This window comes from Marmota flaviventris, chromosome 11, assembly GCF_047511675.1.
Source record: "Marmota flaviventris isolate mMarFla1 chromosome 11, mMarFla1.hap1, whole genome shotgun sequence".
Lineage (NCBI taxonomy): Eukaryota > Metazoa > Chordata > Mammalia > Rodentia > Sciuridae > Marmota > Marmota flaviventris.
In genome coordinates this window covers 32,653,812-32,673,498 of record NC_092508.1, presented here as the reverse complement: position 1 = coordinate 32,673,498, position 19,687 = coordinate 32,653,812, and the positions used below count along the sequence as shown (strand labels likewise).

At 33.3% G+C, this 19,687-nt stretch overlaps 1 protein-coding gene across 4 annotated transcripts in view; it reads left to right on the top strand.

The window, feature by feature from the left end:
* Bmpr2 (bone morphogenetic protein receptor type 2) overlaps nt 1-19,687 on the top strand; it is a 172,868-nt gene that overhangs the window by 132,601 nt on the left and 20,580 nt on the right. For 3 of the 4 annotated variants that reach the window (XM_071618897.1, XM_071618898.1, XM_071618896.1), the window contains 6 exons: nt 501-731; nt 1,846-1,960; nt 6,749-6,909; nt 7,671-7,818; nt 12,887-12,922; nt 13,861-13,997. In XM_071618897.1, coding sequence (XP_071474998.1) covers nt 501-731; nt 1,846-1,960; nt 6,749-6,909; nt 7,671-7,818; nt 12,887-12,922; nt 13,861-13,997 — 828 coding nt within the window. The remainder of the gene's footprint in view (nt 1-500; nt 732-1,845; nt 1,961-6,748; nt 6,910-7,670; nt 7,819-12,886; nt 12,923-13,860; nt 13,998-19,687) is intronic. The other variant, XM_027942014.2, reaches the window with a different exon arrangement.

Below are 19,687 nucleotides of genomic sequence, written 5' to 3'. Positions count from 1 at the left end.
TCCATCCTTTTCAGGATTCTATCTGCACTTTGCAGAAGCTATAGTTGCCCCAAATTACATTCTCTGGTTCTTAGGTCCAGAAAGATTATATATTTTCCCTTGTCATTTTAACTCTACTGCACAGAGCTGATTGAACCCTGCATCAAGCTAAAAAACAAAAATAGGGAGCTCATCCTATGCCATTTTTCTCTTTTAAATCTTGAGGTATTTTAGAGTCTACCTCCTTTTACTTATTCTCCAGTGCCTTTAGATATTTTGTTTGTTTGTGTGTTTGTTTTTATTTTGTCCAGAGTTTCCAGTTGTTCTGTGAGACAACTAGGTTGGGTAGGAACTTCCTCAGTCATACCAGATACAGACTTCAGTAGTTTCTTGATAATGGGGTAAACTATTAGCAATAGAGATGTGTAGCATACTACATGAATTTGTGCTTCATTATTTAAGTTTGCTTATTTAATTTTGATGTGAATTAATACTTTGCCTTTTTAAAAACAACTTCACAGCTGATTGGCCGGGGTCGATATGGAGCAGTATATAAAGGTTCCTTGGATGAACGTCCAGTAGCTGTAAAAGTATTTTCTTTTGCAAACCGTCAGAATTTTATCAACGAAAAAAACATTTACAGAGTGCCTTTGATGGAACATGACAACATTGCTCGCTTTATAGTTGGAGATGAGAGAGTCACTGCAGATGGACGCATGGAGTATTTGCTTGTGATGGAGTATTATCCCAATGTAAGTTCTTTAGAAGAAATAAACAATCATTGATACTAGCTGTCAGTCAGACTTTCAGGAAGACCACCATAATAAGCATTGCTAGTACGCAAATTCATTATTAATGGTCTGCAATGAGATAAAGATCCTGTGCCATAATTTGAATCAAATATATCACTAATTATACTGTTTATTCATTTCCCTCTCTCATTCTCTCATTCTCTCCCTCTCCCTTCTTTTCTATTCTTTTCTCTTTCTGTAGCCAGGTTTTCTCAGTGAAGGAAGCAGTGCTTTGATTGTCATTCATTCTGGTGTAAGCTCCTTATCTCATCAGAGACTGGTAGTGGTTTGTGGATAAGCACTTTGAGTAATACAGATAAGGAGAGTACCCCTCAGTATCCTGAGGATTGTTTTCAGAACCACTTCTACCCCCTGCAAACATACCCAAACTGGAGATGTTCAAGTCTCTTATATAAAATGATGAGTAGGATTTTTTTTTTTAACATATAACCCATGAACATCATTTCTAGATTACTTACACAATAAATGCCATGGTAATAGTTGCTATTCATATTTTGTTTAGAGAATAATGACAAGAAAAAATAGTATGTACATGTTCAGTACAGATACAATTTTTTTTTGAATTTTTCTTTTTTATGGTGCTGGGGGTCTACTCAAAGCTTCGTGTATGTTAGGTACCACTGAGATGTACCCCACAGCCCCTGAATATTTTTTTATCTGGGTTGGTCAAAATTATGAATGAAAAACATGCAGATACAGAGGACACATTATATATATTTACAAAATTTTTCTGTTTTCTATTATAAACCATTTATAGTTTTGTATTAGTAACAGATATTTTTCAAATTAATTTGATAGATCAAAAAATTTAAAAGGAAATAATCATTCATAATTTTAAATATGAATGAGACATGAAAAATTGATGCTTAAATTCTTTTTTCTTCTTTCTTCACATAGAAATGCCTTACTATTTCTTTCAAATTTCTCTAAAATGGTTCATTAAATCTTCATGGAATCCTAGCCTATGCAAATCCTTAATAAGGTTGCTAACTTACCTCTTAATGGTAAAATAAATTTATTTCAATTTTTTAATACATTTTCTTCCTCTGTAAAGGGATCTCTTTGCAAGTATTTGAGTCTCCATACAAGTGACTGGGTAAGCTCTTGCCGTCTGGCCCATTCTGTGACTAGAGGACTGGCTTATCTTCACACAGAATTACCACGAGGAGGTAAGATAATGAATAAAAGATTAATAACACATGTGGGTTCAAAATTTTAATCCTATCTTCAAAGTATGATTTGTATTATTAGGCATTTATTATTAACCAATTGTTTGAATTATTCAGCATGAGGAAATATTTGAAATCAAAGTATAAGAAAAAAACTTAAAGACTATCTAGAGGAGTCATGGATTCCATTAAGAATTTAATTAAAGCTCTAGTAATAACCATGGGAGAATACTTACAAAAATATTCTTTTGGGCTGGTAATGTAGCTTAGTGGTAGAGTGTTTGCCTGGCATGATGCACAATGCCCTAGGTTTGATTTCCAGCACAGCAAAAAAAAAAAAAAAAAAAAAGAGTTGTGGACCTTGGGTTAAGAACTTCTTAGCTAGGCTATATTTTCCTTATTCTGTTTATTTAAATGAATTAAATGTGTAATTACTTCTTTTGTTCTATTATCACATAGGTCTTTATTCAGTAGGTTGATCTTTATTATACTTAATGTGTATTTTTATATATCCATGCTTCTACTAACTAGAATTAGATTTGGCTAAATCTGTGAGGATGGAAGGTGGGAATAACAGTAGTTTCAATAAAACGTTTTTTTTTTTTTTTCTCCTGATGTAAGAATCTAAAGGTCTGGGAATACAGCTTAGGGATAGTGCTTGCTTAGCATGCATGAGGCCCTGGGTTCAATCCCCAGCCCGCGCACACACACGTACACACACACACACAAAAAGCTACCAAACCATCCAGAATTGGATTGGTAACACCATGGTACTATCAGGGCCTGAGGCACTTATATTTCTTTGCACACCATCCTTAATAGGTAGCTTTCATTTTCAAAGTTATCTCATTGTTATGCTGTATCCTAGGTAGGGAAAAAAAGGTGGGGAGGGAAGAGGAGATAAATGGATTTGTTCTCTTCTATCTCCATAAGTTCCACTGTCATGTTCATGTTTTGTTTCTCAGAACTAGTCCACTCTTAGCTGCAAAAGAGGCTGGGAATATTGTTTTTATTTTTTAAGTTTTACTGAGTGCATTGCTGCCTCAGATAATTAGTTGGCTTCTAATACTAAGTAAGAAAGGGAGAGTACATGACAAGATGTCAGTCTTTGCCAGTGTTTCAGAACTGTATTGTATTTTTTGTCACAACTACAGTCTTCCTCAGCTTTTATGCACATTTTTGCTAGTTATTGAAAGCATCTCTTTTTAATACGTTTTCTTTTTCACTTTACTTCAATATACATCTCACATCACAGGAACCCCTAAATTAGCTTGGCTGTGATAATTCTGTCTCTGTACTTTCTTAAGCTTTCATCCCCTAGCACATTTTCTTATCAAACTGTAACCCTGACATTGTTTTTCAATCTCCTGACCTCTTTAATGAAGAGAACTTTAATGTATCAGTTTCTTAGATCTTTGTTCCACTGTATAATAGCACAGATCATCTTTTCTAGCTAATGCTTCATATATAAATAATTTCTCTTGAATAATTTATTAGTTCATTTATCTAGACATCTTGATATTCCTGAGTACAGAATTGACCTATGTTATTGTCTATGTCAGCAACTTGATGCACTTACTCTAGTGCTTTTAGCACATTAACCATTGGGCTGTGTGTTCCCTTACTCAATTAAATATTGCAACCCCTTTTAAAAGCTGGCTTAGCACAGAACTTAAAATACCATCCTAATTCCCCTTTCAAGCTTTGTATGATTCAGCAAGGTTTCAAGTCAAACATTGGCTGAAATTAATAAGCAGAGCTGTTACTCTCAAACATTAGCTAATATTATCACTAGTTAACTTTTTAAAAACTTCATGTAATATAAACATAAAGCTATTTAAATTTATTGCTTAAAAGTGTTCCCAAGTATACAGTAATATTTTAAAACACTTAAAGTGTCCTTTCAGAGAATTTTATTCTTCCCAGTATCTTCAGATATAATTTTTTTGCTTAGAGTATAAATTCCTTAGTAAGAAATACTACTACTACTACTACTACTACTACTACTATTATTATTATTTCAATTATTTGTTGCTTCAGAATAATAAGGAGTTGAACCTGTTTATTTGTAATTAGTTTTCCCTGTGAATTTTTCCTTATGATAATAGCAATGTGTGCTTGTTGCCCAACCAAAATCTAATATACAAAAATATGTATAAATTATTCAGACTTCACCATAAAATTACTAAGCAGTTTGTGTTTATCCTTCTGGGTCCTTTGCTCTGTATATATATATATGTGTGTGTCTAAATATCCACAGAAAATTTTTTTGGTTCAGGTTTAAAAATATATATGTATTTTGTAATATATTTTGTAACATGTTTTATAAATTATAAAATATATGAAAGTATAATTAATAGATATAAATATATATACACACAAATATATTTAAAGTAATATTATACTTTTCTTTGACATATTTGCCTAATGCATTATTATGCCCAAGGCAAAATCATTGTATATTCTGCCCCTGGCTTACACACTCAAAAAGGTTAAAAAGAATACTTAGGGGAACTTAGAAGGGGAAAGTCAACTCTGTAGTTCTACCCTTTGCTTTGGTGCTGAGTCCTCTCTTCTCTCTTTTCCTCTATCTTCCCTACCGCCTTTTTTCTCTTACTCCGTTTCCCTACCTTTTCTTTTTCCTTTTTAGTAATAGCAGGAAATAACTTGTCACATATTCTTCCTCATTAGCTTAGTTTTCCCTGAAGTATGAGATCTTTAAATATTGATTTGATATTAGTATACATCATCAAATGTTTCCATAAAGTTTCCTATATAAATATTAGCTCAAGATTATGCCACTACTTCTATTTAGTTTTTTTCAGAGTATAAGAGATGTGGCTATTACAGGAATTGAGTAGAAGCCAAGTTAAATATAAGCTATGGGAGACTGGAACAGAAAGTGAGAAAGGAAGAAAATGAGAAAGAAATCAACTCTTAGATGAATAAATTTAACTCCTATTTTTTCTTCAAAATGTTTTGTTGAAAATAAAAAATTTCAAAAAAAAAGGAAAAATGGAACTATGTCATTTGCAGAAAAATGGATGAAACTAGAAACCGTTATGTTAAATGAAATTAGCCAAACTCAGAAGATCGTGTTTTCTCTCATATGGAAGCAAGAGAGGGAAAAAAGAAAAAAAAGGTGGTGGGTGGGGATCCCATGAAAATCAAAGGTACATTAGTAGAGAAAAGGGACAAGGGGGTGGGAGTTGAGAAGGGAGGATGAAGTGCTGGGGAGTGATATTGGCCAAATTATAATGTGTGTATGTACAAATATGTAACAACAAATCCCATCATTATGTACAACTATAATGCACTAATAAAAATAAGTAGAAAGAGAAGAAAATGTTTTGTAGATTTAGGTTTTTTTTTTATTTTTATTTTTTATATTTATTTTTCAGTTTTCGGTGTACACAACATCTTTGGTTTTTTAGTATGTGGTGCTGAGGATCGAACCCAGGCCGCATGCATGCCAGGCGAGCCCACTACCGCTTGAGCCACATCCCCAGCCCTAGATTTAGTTTTTATATCAACAAAATGATCCTCTGTAATTTCACTGTTGATAAATTGCATTTGAATGCTTACTAATGGAAGTAATATGTCTATATACTAAATCTAAATGCAAATACTAAATGCAATCATTCGATAATTGACTTGATTATAATTGTTATTGACTTGATTCTAATTGTTCTTTTTCTCTGTATACCTAGGGAAATATTTTAAATTTCAGAAATTGTGACAGAGAGCTATATTTTTTTAAATACAAGGTTTATACAATGTTTCCCTATATATAGAGAAAAAATAATATAATGTTTTAGATGACAGGCTTAGGTTAGCTTCAATCTTTCAATCAGCAAGAATTTACTATTTACTCTGTGCCAGGCCTTTTTAAGTTCAGATATAATATGTTCTCTTTCTACTTTCATATGTTCTCTTTCTACTTTCATGGAGCTTATGGTGTAGTGTTAAGGTTAATTAAGAATAGAATCAGTATAATACTGCTTTACTTCTGTAAAATCAAAGAACAAATTTTCATAACTTTCTAGAAGATACCAGCTTCTCTACTTGTTCTCTTGGTCCATTGTAAATTATTTCTAGTTAGATTTGAAGAGCTGAGGTGGGCTCAGAGACATGGCAAAATCTCAGGCAGAACCGGGATGTGCTGTCACAGGTTTCACCTATTAAGCTATAGAAGAACACTCTAAGGGGCTGGGGCTGGGGTTCAGTGGCAGAGCACTTGCCTGGCATGTGTAAGGCACTGAGTTCGATCCTCAGCACTGCATATTAAAAAAACAATAAAAAGGTACATCAACAACTTAAAAATTTTTTTTAAAAAAGAACACTCTTAAGACATGAAAATTTTAGAACCACATTAGTTTTTTTATTGATCTTTGTTTTTGTTTTAGACAAGCTGACTTTTTTGGTGTTTATGCCAATTTGTCAGATATACCTTTCTATATTGCCTCCTTTTGCTGCCCTAGAAAGGAAGAGAAAAAACAAATTTGTGTTAGAATTAGAAGCAGCAGCATGTTTATTGTTAGATTAAGCTGAATATTTACTGCTTAATTACCTATACATGCAACAAGTGTTGTGTGGTAACATACATTATAAAATAGTGATAAGTGAGTTAAAATTTTGGTTTCTTATGCTTTTTTTTTTTTAATTAGAAAACTAAAGGGCAGAAAAATAACATCTTCTATGTTTATGTAGTTTCTGTTACTTGTATATTCATTTCATATTCAGTAGTTCTGTTTAAGCCTTAATAAATATTTGAAATTGTCCAAACAGACCATTATAAGCCTGCAATTTCCCACCGAGATTTAAACAGCAGAAATGTCCTGGTGAAAAATGATGGAACCTGTGTTATTAGTGACTTTGGGTTGTCCATGAGGCTGACTGGAAATAGACTGGTGCGCCCAGGGGAAGAAGATAATGCAGCCATAAGTGAGGTGAATGTATACAAAAAACATCACACTAACATACTTTGAAATTATGTTCAGGACAATTATCCTTATAAACTTCCAGTTATAGAATATTAGGAATTATAAAATTAAGAAATACCAAATACATTGCATAAAAGACCTTTTAAAATTATCAGTTCATTTTGAAAATCACTGTCATTCTAAGTCATTTTGACAAACATTAAGGAGTATGCAGGAATTGATTTTTGAAGCAAGAGTAGAGTTCCCAATTTTGATATAAGATCGTTCACTATCTGACAGTCACTATTACAATGTTAAACATATCCTTCCTTACCCTTTTCTCTGTATTCACATACACATGTCTATATATACATACATGTATTTTTGTGACTTTTAAAAATATTAGGGGGCTGGGGCTGTAGCTCAGTAGAGCACCTGCCTTGCATGTGTGAGGCACTGGATTCGATCCTACACATCACATAAAAATGAAGGAATAAATAGAGATATTGTGTCCATCTACAACTAATGTGTATGTATATATATATATATATATACATATATATTTAAAATATATATTATATACACAATGTTTTATAATTTTCTTACTATGCCTTAAGTTTTTAAAATTGATACACATGGGAATTCCTAATAGCATTTGCTGAAATGAATTTTCCACAGTTCAGTTGTTCAAAAAGGGCACAGTTGAGATAAATTATTTATGTCAGTGACATGCTTAGGGTCAAATAACACCACATTCTATTTCTGAAAGTATCACTCTAATTTATCAGGTTGGCACAATTAGATATATGGCACCAGAAGTGCTAGAAGGAGCTGTGAATCTGAGGGACTGTGAATCAGCTTTGAAACAAGTAGACATGTATGCTCTTGGATTAATCTATTGGGAGATATTTATGAGATGTACAGACCTCTTCCCAGGTAAGAACTGCTGTCATAAGTTGATGTATATTTTGAAGTGAAACTGTTATATCTCTGTCTCACATATATTAAGTAACTCAGTTTTTATGGAAACATCTTTTTTACTTTTGTTTAAACCTTTAGTTCATTGCCATCTAGTGTTCAGAGACATTATTAGAAGATGTGAATCAGAACATTGTTGTTTTTTTTTGTTTGTTTTGTTTGTTTTAAAAAGGACTACAAGTTTTCATCTGAGTACAATTTGAATTAATTGCCAGTAATGTTTTTTCTATGTTAATCTCTGCTTTAGGTGTTGTCTTTTTCCTGATGGACTCTATGAACATTGAGATAAGCTACATTTGTTTCTTGAATTGACATTTATAAGGAATTAGAAGCAATGGGTTATTTGTTTTTTTTAATATTTTGTGATGTGATTTTTTTATTATTAATTGTTCAAAACATTACATAGCTCTTGACATATCATATTTCATATATTTGATTCAAGTGGGTTATGAACTCCCATTTTTTCCCCGTATACAGATTGCAGAATCACATTGGTTACACATCCACATTTTTACATACTGCCGTACTAGTGTCTGTTGTATTCTGTTGTCTTTCCTATCCTCTACTATCCCCCCTCCCCTCCCCTCCCATCTTCTCTCTCTACCCCATCTACTGTAATTCATTTCTCTCCCTTGTTTTTTTCCCCTTTCCCCTCACTTCCTCTTATATGTAATTTTGTATAATGATGAGGGTCTCCTTCCATTTCCATACAGTTTCCCTTCTCTCTCCCTTTCCCTCCCACCTCTCGTCCCTGTTTAATGTTAATCTTCTTCTCATGCTCTTCCTCCGTGCTCTGTTCTTAGTTGCTCTCTTTATATCAAAGAAAACATTTGGCATTTGTTTTTTAGGGATTGGCTAGCTTCACTTAGCATAATCTGCTCTAGTGCCATACAATGGGTTATTTGTAAACACATTTTCTTTTTCATTCTCCCCTTTTTCCCCTACATCTTCACCTCCCTCCCTCTCTTCTTTATTTTCTCCTCCCGTATTCTCTTTCCATTTCCCTCTGTCTTTCTGAACTTCTCTTCTTCTCCCTTCTTTCAGTGAAGGAATATTCATTTAATATGATTGCTTCTTTGAGGTTTACTTGAAATAGTCAAAGTGATTTATAGCTTTTCTCCCCTTGTTAGAATTTTACATCATCACTATTATCATATAAAAACTTTATCAATCTGTATATCCCATTCTCCTGGATACTATACAAAAAGATTTGATATATGCAGTCTTATAGGAATAATACCATGAAAAGCATAGAAAAGAGAGCTAGCATTGGACAAATTTATGAAGTAGATCTGTTTAATAAAAACAAATTCATAGTGAGGTTGAGTTGTTTTTGCTTTAAAGGCATTAAGCATTAAAAATTAGTCTATAATTCTAAATAGAAAATGAAATGAATTAATGGTTATTTAAATTAACTATAGGTCATCCAGTTACTACCCAGAAATGTGTGTGTATGTGTATGTACACGTGTGTGTGTGTGTGTGTGTGTGTGTGTGTATATATATATATATATATATATATATATATATATATATATATATAATAGATATATATAATATATTTCCGGCTCTTTATATTTTTGACACAGAGTCTCACTAACTTGCCCAGGCTGACTTCAAACTTAAGGATCCTTCTGCTTCAGCTTCTGGAGTCACCAGAAGTACATTCTAGTTAATTAGAAGTACAGAGTCTCAATTGAGGCATTTTTCTGAAAACAGCAATAATTGTCATAATATCACAAGGATTCTATTTTTAGAATTTTGGCACAGGTTTTTTTTTTTAACATTCTAATCTAGTATTTTGGTTTCAGAAGCATGTCTGACTAAAATGATCTTTCATCAGTATTAGTATACTGTCACCAGCAACATAATTTTTAAAATTTTTACTAATTTTTCAATAATCAAAGAATGACTATTGCTTTTGATCTTATAAATAATGAAGAGTGCTATCAGGGGCTGAGGTTGTAGTTCAGTGGTAGAGGGACTTGCCTTGAATGTGCAAGGCCAGCACCACATAAGCATTAAAAAAGGCAATATCAGATGTTTGATGGGGAATGACGATTAGGTCTTATTACACAAAATTGTTTTAACAAATATGTAGGATGGGTTAAAATAGAAAAGAACTAGAAATAATTAAAATTGAAAAAAGAAATGGGGTTTATTGTTCAATGGGTAGAGAGTTTCAATTTAGGGAGATAGAAATAGTTCTAAAGGTAGATGATGATGTTTGCACAACCGTGTGAATATAATTAATGCCACAGAACTGTACACTTAAATATGGTTCAAAAAATGGTTCAAATGCTAAATTTTATGTATATTTTACCATAGTGAAAAGTAAAAATAAAGGAATAAAAAAAGAATTGCTTTAAGATATCTTATAATCTCACTATGGAAATGGTGAAGGAGTAGTACATCTGAGAGCAAATGCAGAGAAAGCTGTATTAGCTGTTAGAAGAATTGAGAAGCATTCAGAGGTCTGAGAAATAGTGAGGATAGCAGCCACAAGTTTAGGAATAGATCTTGGTTTATATTAGAAGGTTAATTTAATTGTGGATGTGTTTGGACAAGGTATTGATAAACAACTGGAGAATTTATTTATTTTTAACTTTGAGTGTGTGTGTGTGTAGTTGTAGATGGATAAAAGACTTTTATTTTATTTATTTTTCTTTATGTGATACTGAGGATTGAACCCAGGGCCTCACACATGTTAGGCAAGCGCTATACCACTGAGCTACAACTGCAGTTCCTTAAGAGTTTATTTTTAAAGACCTTAAAAAAAAGATATTGAGAAAATTAAGATTAAAGTAATTCAGTGGTAGAGTACTTGCCTAGCATGGGTTCCCCAGCACCAGAGAGAAAGAGAGAGAATTTATGAGTACATGTACTCCTATAAACAGAACAAATGAGAAGAGAGAAAAATTGGTTATTAAAGATTGGATATTGGGGCATTCCCCCACTAAGAAGATAAATGATCAAAAAATAATAAGAAAACTTAAAAATCATAGTGTCTTTTAGAAGTCAATGTTAGAAATCTTTAAGAACTAAGATTTATGACAATAAATGTAATTCAAAGTCAAGATGAAATAGAACTGAGGAATGGTGTTTTAATTTGAATGGGAGGAGGTCATTGGCATTTTTTAGAGGAGTTTCTGTGAAATAGAGAAGATAACAATCATATTACAGGGGATGTAGGAAGAAAATTGTTAAGAAAGCACAAGGCACTTTGAAAAAATTTTAACAATGAAATGGGGTGGAAGTTGAAAGAAAAAATGATCATATAAATTCATTAATAAACCTAGAGAATAGCATATAATAATTATAAAATTCTAACAAGACATTTTAAATTTTTATGATATACCTCAAAATGCAGTACATACTTTATTATTAAATGGAAACATTGTTTAATAAAGCTCTCTATATAAAATATTAGTAAAATAAATGAATTATGTGTCCTTATTATAAAGGAAGCTACAAAGTTTAAATAAAGGAAAGGGAAGGAAGAAAGAATAAGAGAATGTAAAAGGAAGAAAGCAAATAAGTATAATTTGAGAAGGGAACTAAAAAGTCTCTAACTGGTAGAGACCTAATTAGCAAATGGGGTGAGAAGCAGGGAATGGTATGGGATAATGTTGAATTCTTGATCTGTCCTGGACACTTTGAAAGAAAATGAGATTGTAAAACTTCCCTTGAGCAATTCAATGATTATAAAGTTTTAAGGAAATCCAGTGAGTCTATTATCTCCCATGACAAGTTTGTTATTAACATTCATTTTTGTGCTCACATTAAGTTAGCTCTAAACAAGTATCTATTGAACAATTAGATGTATAACCATGAAGATTTAGTAGATTTTTATTGCTGATTTTTAAAAAAAATTTTTTCTGGTACAGGGGCTTGAATCCAGGTATATTCCACATCTGCGATGTATCCCCAACCCTTTTTAATTTTATTTCAAGACTGGGTCTTACCCGGTTGTCTAGGCTATCCTCCAATTTGCAGTTTTCCTGCTTTAACTTACCAAATAGATAGGTTTCACAAGTGTGCACCACCACACTTGATTTCTTTGATAATTCTTAATGTCACTGCATTCATACAAGATTGCACATCAATCTCATTTAGCAAGTTTTCTAGTTAAATTTGAACATAATTGAAACAAATAAGTAGAATTGTGTATTTTTAATTATTTTACTAAGCCAACATTTGAAGAATAGCAGCTAATAAATAATACTTGAAATATATGTGTATGTATGTGTTCTGTGTATATCTCAAGAGACATATATACTATATACTAGTAAATATATTGTAGTTCACAGATGACATGAATTGAGGTTTTATAATGAGTTTCAAGGAAAAAATGATATGCTAACTGGCATGATTTAACAGATTTGTCTCTCAAGTTCAGTGTTAATAGTAATTGGTCAGAACTAAGTATTGCTTCAGAGTTCACAGTATGAAAAAATATTACTTGTATTTATAGGTAGTATCATATTCTAATAACTTGGGCTCTGCTGTATAGATTACGGAAATTATAGAATTAATCAGTAATTTTTTAATACTGTTGAAGGAATTTATGGATTGTTTTGAAAACATAATACAAGGGGCTGGGATTATAGCTCAGTGGTAGAGTACTCACCTTGCATGTGAAAGGCACTGGATTTGAGCCTTGGCACTCCATAAAAATAAACAAATAAAGGTATTGTGTCCATATACAATTAAATATATATATACTTTTTATATATACTATATTTTATAAATATAAAATATATTGCAGTTCACAGATGGCATTTTATATTTTTTTAAAGAGAGAGAGAGAGAATTTTTTAATATTTATTTTTTAGTTTTCGGCGGACACAACATCTTTGTTTGTATGTGGTGATGAGGATCGAACCCGGGCCGCACGCATGCCAGGCAAGCACGCTACTGCTTGAGCCACATCCCCAGCCCTATATTTTATATTTATATTTTAGTATATATATATTTTTTTAATTGCATATGGACACAATACCTTTATTTTGTTTATTTTTATGCAGTGCCAAGGCTCAAACTCAGTGCCTTAGACACACAAGGTGAGTCCTCTACCACTGAGCTACCATATGTGTATGTGTGTGTGTGTGTGTGTGTGTGTGTTTGTATGGTTAAATGAGTTTTCTGAAGTAGAGATGCTCTCAAGATTAGAACCAAACTGCCCTAATCCCCATCCTGGTGTTCTTCCTTCTAATTTATTAGGTCATTTCAATAGGCTGGGACAGGGATGAGGATCCAGGAAGTGTCTAGTTCTCCTGGTTCTTTGCCAAGATTTCCACTAGACCATTGGTTTTCAAAGTGTTGGTCCCAGGGGTCTTCTGTATGGCACAGTATGTTTATTAATAAATTTAATTTTATCAACATTTTATTAAGTCAGGTGCAGTGGTGTTTACCTGTAATCTCAGCACTCAGGAGGCCGAGGCAGGAGAATCGCCTGAGTCCAAGAGTTCAAGACCAATGTGGTCAACTTAGCAAGACCCTGTCTCAAAAAGAAAACGGAAAGGGCTAGTGTTGGGGCTCAGTGGTAGATCACTTGCCTGGCATATGTAAGGCACTGGATTCAGTTCTCAACACCACATAAAAATAAATAAATAAATAAATAAAATGTATTGTGTCCATCTATAACTAAAAAATTAAAAACAAAACAAACAAACTGTCCAGAGGTATAGGTATAGAGCTAGAGGTATAGCGCAGTGGTAGAGTTCATTCTTAGCATGTACAAGGCCCTCAGTTTGATCCCTAGCACCAATTAAAAAAAAAAAAAAACCTTCTTGTCATTGAAATTACCATTTGATTTCTTAAAAATGTTTGAGACTATTCTCAGTATTTATTAATAAAGCATTAAACCTATAACAGGATTTCTAAATACCTGAAAGGTTTTAACATGTACAATTTCTTTTGCTTACCTTATCAAAAATACCCCTATCATTCTCACTTATGATAATAGAAAATATTGTCATTCTTTTCTACACACGCACAGGTGAATCTGTACCAGAATATCAGATGGCTTTTCAGACAGAAGTTGGAAATCATCCTACTTTTGAAGATATGCAGGTTCTTGTATCTAGGGAAAAACAGAGACCCAAGTTCCCAGAAGCCTGGAAAGAAAATAGCCTGGTAAGAAAAAATTATTTTTTTACTAGATATATTTTAATGTTCTTTGAAGCAAAAATAGACAGTTAATAATGTTAATAGTTTTTAGAGTTTTCTAATACCAAAAATCCAACTTACTTGATTTTTATGATGTTATATGTTATCAAAATTTTTTATATACAAAAAGTCCCCAATTTTGGTTCAGTTTTAGTTTTTTCCAAATATAAAATACTGTTTAGAGACTAATAATGTGTCTGAAGTTCACTAGATTGGGTAACAGCTAGAATAATTAATATGTTAATATTTTAAACATTATTAAAATTACATCTTATTCTCTTTAGAATAATACCAAAAACATTAATTAGTGCATACTTACAGACTGATAAATGGCTAATAAAAATATGGTTTAGCACTAGAAAAATTAGGGATAACAGGAACATATCTTAACATCGTAAAGGCTAAGCCCCAGGCCAACATCATTCTAAGTGGAGAAAAAATTGAAGGCATTCTCTCTAAAAACTGGAACAAGACAGGGATGCCCTCTTTCACTTCTATTTAACATAGTTCTTGAAGTACTGGCCAGAACAATTAGACAAACAAAGAAATGCATAGGAAAAGAAGAACTTAAATTAGCACTTATTTGCTGATGATATGATTCTATACCTAGAAGACACAAAAAGTTTCACTAGAAAACTTCTAGAACTAATCAATGAATTCAGCAAAGTAACAGGATATAAAATCAACATCCATAAATTACAGTCATTTCTGTATATCAGTGACAAATCCTCTGAAAAGGAAATGAGGAAAACTACTCCATTTACAGTAGACTCAAAACAAATAAAATACTCGGGAATCAATTTAATGAAAGAGGTGAAAGATCTCTACAATGAAAACTACAGAATGTTAAAGAAAGAAGTTAAAGAAGACCTTAGAAGATGGAAAGATCTACCTTGCTCTTGGATAGGCAGAATTAATATTTTATCAAAATGGCTATACTACGAAAAGCACTATACAGATTTAATGCAATTCCAATCAAAATCCCAATGACATTCCTCAAAGAAATAGAAAAAGCAATCATGAAATTCATCTGGAAAAAATAAGAGACCCAAAATAGCTAAAGCAATCCTTAGCAGGAAGAGTGAAGCAGGTGGCATCACTTTACCAGACCTTAAACTATACTACAGAGCAATAGTAACAAAAACAGCATGATATTGGCACCAAAATAGACTGGTAGACCAGTGGTACAGAATAGAGGACACAGAGACAAACCCACACAATTACAGTTATCTTGTATTAGACAAAGGTGCCAAAAACATACATTAGAGAAAAGATAACCTCTTCAACAAATGGTGCTGGGAAAACTCGAAATCCATATGCAACAAAATGAAATTAAACCCCTATTTCTCACCATGCACAAAACTCAACTCAAAGTGGATCAAGGACTTAGTAATTAAACCAGAGACCCTGAACCTAATAGAAGAAAAAGTAGGCCCTAATCTTCATCATGTGTAATTAAGCCCCAGCTTCCTTAATAAGACTCCTATAGCACAAGAATTAAAATCAAGAATCAATAAATGGGATGGATTCAAACTAAAAAGTTTCTTCTCAGCAAAAGAAACAATCTGTGAGGTGAATAGAGAGCAAATTTTTACCCCTCACACATCAGATAGAGCACTAGTCTCTAGGATATATAAAAAACTCAAAAAGCTAAACACCAAAAAAACAAATAACCCTATCGATAAATGGGCCAACGACCTGAAAAGACACTTCTCAGAAGAGGATATACAGTCAGTCAACAAATGTATGAAAAAATGTTCATCATAACTAGCATTTAGAAAAATGCAAATCAAAACTATTCTAAGATTTCATCTCACTCCAATCAGAATGGCAGCTATTAAGAATACAAACAATTAAGTGTTGGCGAGGATGTGGGGGAAAAAGTACACTCATACATTGTTGATGGGACTGCAAATTGGTGCAGCCAATATGGAAAGCAATATGGAGATTTCTTGGAGAACTGGGAATGGAACCACTATTTGACCCAGCTATCCCTCTCCTCTGGTCTATACCCAAAGGACTTAAAAACAGCATACTACAGGGACACAGCCACATCAATGTTTATAGCAGCACAATTCACAAATAGCTAAACTGTGGAACCAACCTAGATACCTTCAGTAGATGAATGGATAAAAAAAAAAATGTGGCATATATATACAAAGGAATGTTACTCAGCAATAAAAGAGAATAAAATCATGGCATTTGCCTAAATGGATGGAGTTGGAGAAGATAATGCTAAGTTAGCCAATCCCCAAAAAACAAATGCCAAATGTTTTTTCTGATATAAGGAGGCTGATTCATAGTGGGGTAAGGAGGGGGAGCATGGAAGGAATAGACAAACTCTAGATAGGGTAGAAGAGTGGGAGGGGAAGGGAAGGGGGCCATTGGGGTTAGAAATGATGGTGGAATGTGATGGACATCATTATCCAAAGTACATGTATGAAGACACAAATTGGTGTGAACATACTTTATATACAACCAGAGATATGAAAAATTGTGCTCTATATGTGTAATATGAATTGTAATGCATTCTGCTGTCATACATAAAAAGATTAATAAAGTAAAAAAAATGTAGTCAAGTTTAAAAATCTTCTTACTAGGGGCTGGGATTGTGGCTCAGTGGTAGAGCTCTCATCTAGCATGTGTGAGGCCCTGGGTTCGATCCTCAGCACCACATAAAAATAAACAAAATGAAGGTATTGTGTCCAACTACTTCTAAAAATACAAATTTTTTTTTTAAAAAAACTTCTTATTAAAAATGTAGTTCACAGGATTGGGGATGTAGCTCAGTGGTAGAGCGTATGCCTAGCATGCATGAGGCCATGAGTTGGATCCTCAGTACCACCAAGGAGAAAAAAATGTAGTTTACAGTAATGAAGTTTCTTCAAAGACTCTTGTCATTTGAGTAAATTATTGTTAAAAATCTGAAAACATCTTACCAATATTTATGTATTCACACTCATTCATAAGATTGTTTTATATGGGTAGGATTAATTTATAATATATGGTAATTTCTGAAGTTTATTTTTTAACTTATAATTTTTAATGTTATCAACTACATATACTATCTCATTTTCTCCACTTAGTCCATATTCTATTGGACATTTCAATCTTCACTCCTTTGAAACCACTTCTTCATTGCCCTCTGATTTCCAGTCTTGCTAATGAGAATTCTGTTGTGAGCCTGTCTCATTTTGTTGCTTTTTGTCTCATGTTTTTTTTTTTTAATTTTTATTATTGGTTGTTCAAACATTACATAGTTCTTGACATGTCATATTTCACACATTTGATTCAAGTGGGTTTGTCTCATGTTTTTATCATCTTATTTCCTCTTTTATATAATCTTTTAAGACTTTTGCTTTATCATTGAAATTGTGAAATTTCATATTATAATTATTGTACCCTTTATTGATGAGAGTGACCTGTTTTTCCCTTTTAAAAATAAGTTTTATGGGGTAAACAAAAAAAATTAAACAGAAAGTCATAAGAAAGAAAAGGGGAAAAAACACCCTCCCTTACTACCACTGTTATAACTCCCCTTAGCAATGTTCTGGGCTCCCTTCCCCTTCCAGAGATTACCATTGTAACTCAAATGCTAAATTTAGTCCTATTTGATAAATTTTCTTTCATTTACCCTCTCTCAGTTTTGTAATATTCCATCTATTATTAGATAATTTATATTTTTGTCTACAGATTTCTCTAAAATTTAAATAAAATAAAAACAGAATTTTGCTGAATTGTGATTATATAAGTACTTACTGCTAACAAAATATTGTGCTTGGACTCAGAATATAAAAGTCCTATATTGGATACTGTAACCCCCTGCTGCTTTAGGGAGGATATTTCAGAAATCATCATCCAGTGGATTATCTTTGATTTCTTGTCATCTTTCTTTTTCTTTCTCTTTCTTTCTTTCTTCCTTTCTCTTTCTTTCTTTCTTCTTTCTAGGATCTCCTTAGAAGTAACATTTTTAAAAATTTCATGTCATTCTCTTTCTTGCAAATTGTTTTTTCTTTTTCTTTCTTTTCTTTTTTTTTTTTCCTTTTTGTTGTTGTTGTTTGTTTGTTTGGTACCAGGATTGAAACCAGAGGCACTTAACCATTAAACTATATCCCCATCTTTTTTATTTTTTATTTCGGAACTGGTCTCACTGGGTTGGGTCTCACTAGGTTGCTTAAAACCTTGCTAAGTTGATGAACCTTCTATCCTCTTGCCAAAGCTATTGGGATTAGCAAATTATTTTTTCTTTCATGAATTTTCTCAAGTAATTAGTGTTAGTACTTGCATTAGGTGGTAAACATTATGAGTTCTTCCATGTTCAAAAATGTGTCAGTCTTGGGGCTGGGGTTGTGACTCAGTGGTAGAACGCTCGCCTATTGCGTGCGGGCCCCTGGGTTTGATCCTCAGCACTACGTAACAATAAATAAATAAAATAAAGGTATAAAAACATGTGTCAGTCTTGACCTCACACATGAGTAATAATTTGGCTGAGTAATGGTTTCAAAATCAAAATGAACTTCACACCTTTGAAACCACTTCTCCATTGCCCTCTGGTTTCCAGTCTTGCTAATGAGAATTCTGATGTGAGCCTGTCTCATTTTGTTGCTTTTTGTCTCATGTTTTTATCGTCTTATTTCCTCTTTTATATAAGCTTTTAAGACTTTTACTTTATCATTGAAATTGTGAAATTTCACATGGATGTATATTGACATGAATCTTTTCACTCATTTCACTTGTCACTGAATGGATTTTTCAGTTTGAAAATTCAGAACTTGTTCGGCTGGTGACACATGCCTGTAATCCAATAACTCTGGAGGCCAAGACAGAATTGAATGTTCAAGGCCAGCCTCAGCAATTTAGCAAGTCCCTAAGCAATTTAGCAAGACATGTTGCTAAACATGTATCTAATACATGTTTAAAAATGTCTCAAAATTTAAAATATGCAGGGCTGTGGCTGTAGCTCAGTGAGAGCACTTGCCTTGCACGTGTGAGGCACTGGATTCAATCCTCAGTACCACATAAAAATAATAAAGGTATTGTGTCCATCTACAACTGAAAACATTTTAAACAATATGCATAACCTGGGTACAGTGGTGTACGCCTGTAATCCCAGTGATTTAGGAGGTTGAGGCAGGAGGATCATAAATTTGATACCAACCTTAGCAACTTAGCAAGGTTCTGAGCAACTTAGTGAGAACCTGCCTCAAAACATAAAAAGACCCAGGCACAGTGGTACATGCCTGTAATCCAAGCGGCTCAGTAGATTGAGACAGGAGGCTCCCAAGTTCAAAGCCAGCCTGAGCAAAAGCGAGGCGCTAAACAACTCAGTGAGACTCTGTCTCTAAATAAAATACCAAACAGGGCTGGGGTTGTGGCTCAGTGGCTGAGTGCCCCTGAGTTCAATCCCAAGTACCCTGCCCCCACCAAAGAAACCATAAAAAGGACTGGGGAAGCTGGGTGCAGTGGCACAAGCCTGTAATCCCAGTTGCTAAGAGGGTTGAGAGCCCCTGGGTTCAATCTCCAGTACCCATACCTCAAAAAAAGGGGGGACTTAGGGATGTGGCTCAGTGGTTAAGCACCCCTGGGTTCAATCCCTGGTACCAAAATAGATAGATAGAAAGATAAATCAATCAGTTGGTTGGTCTGGTGATGTAGCT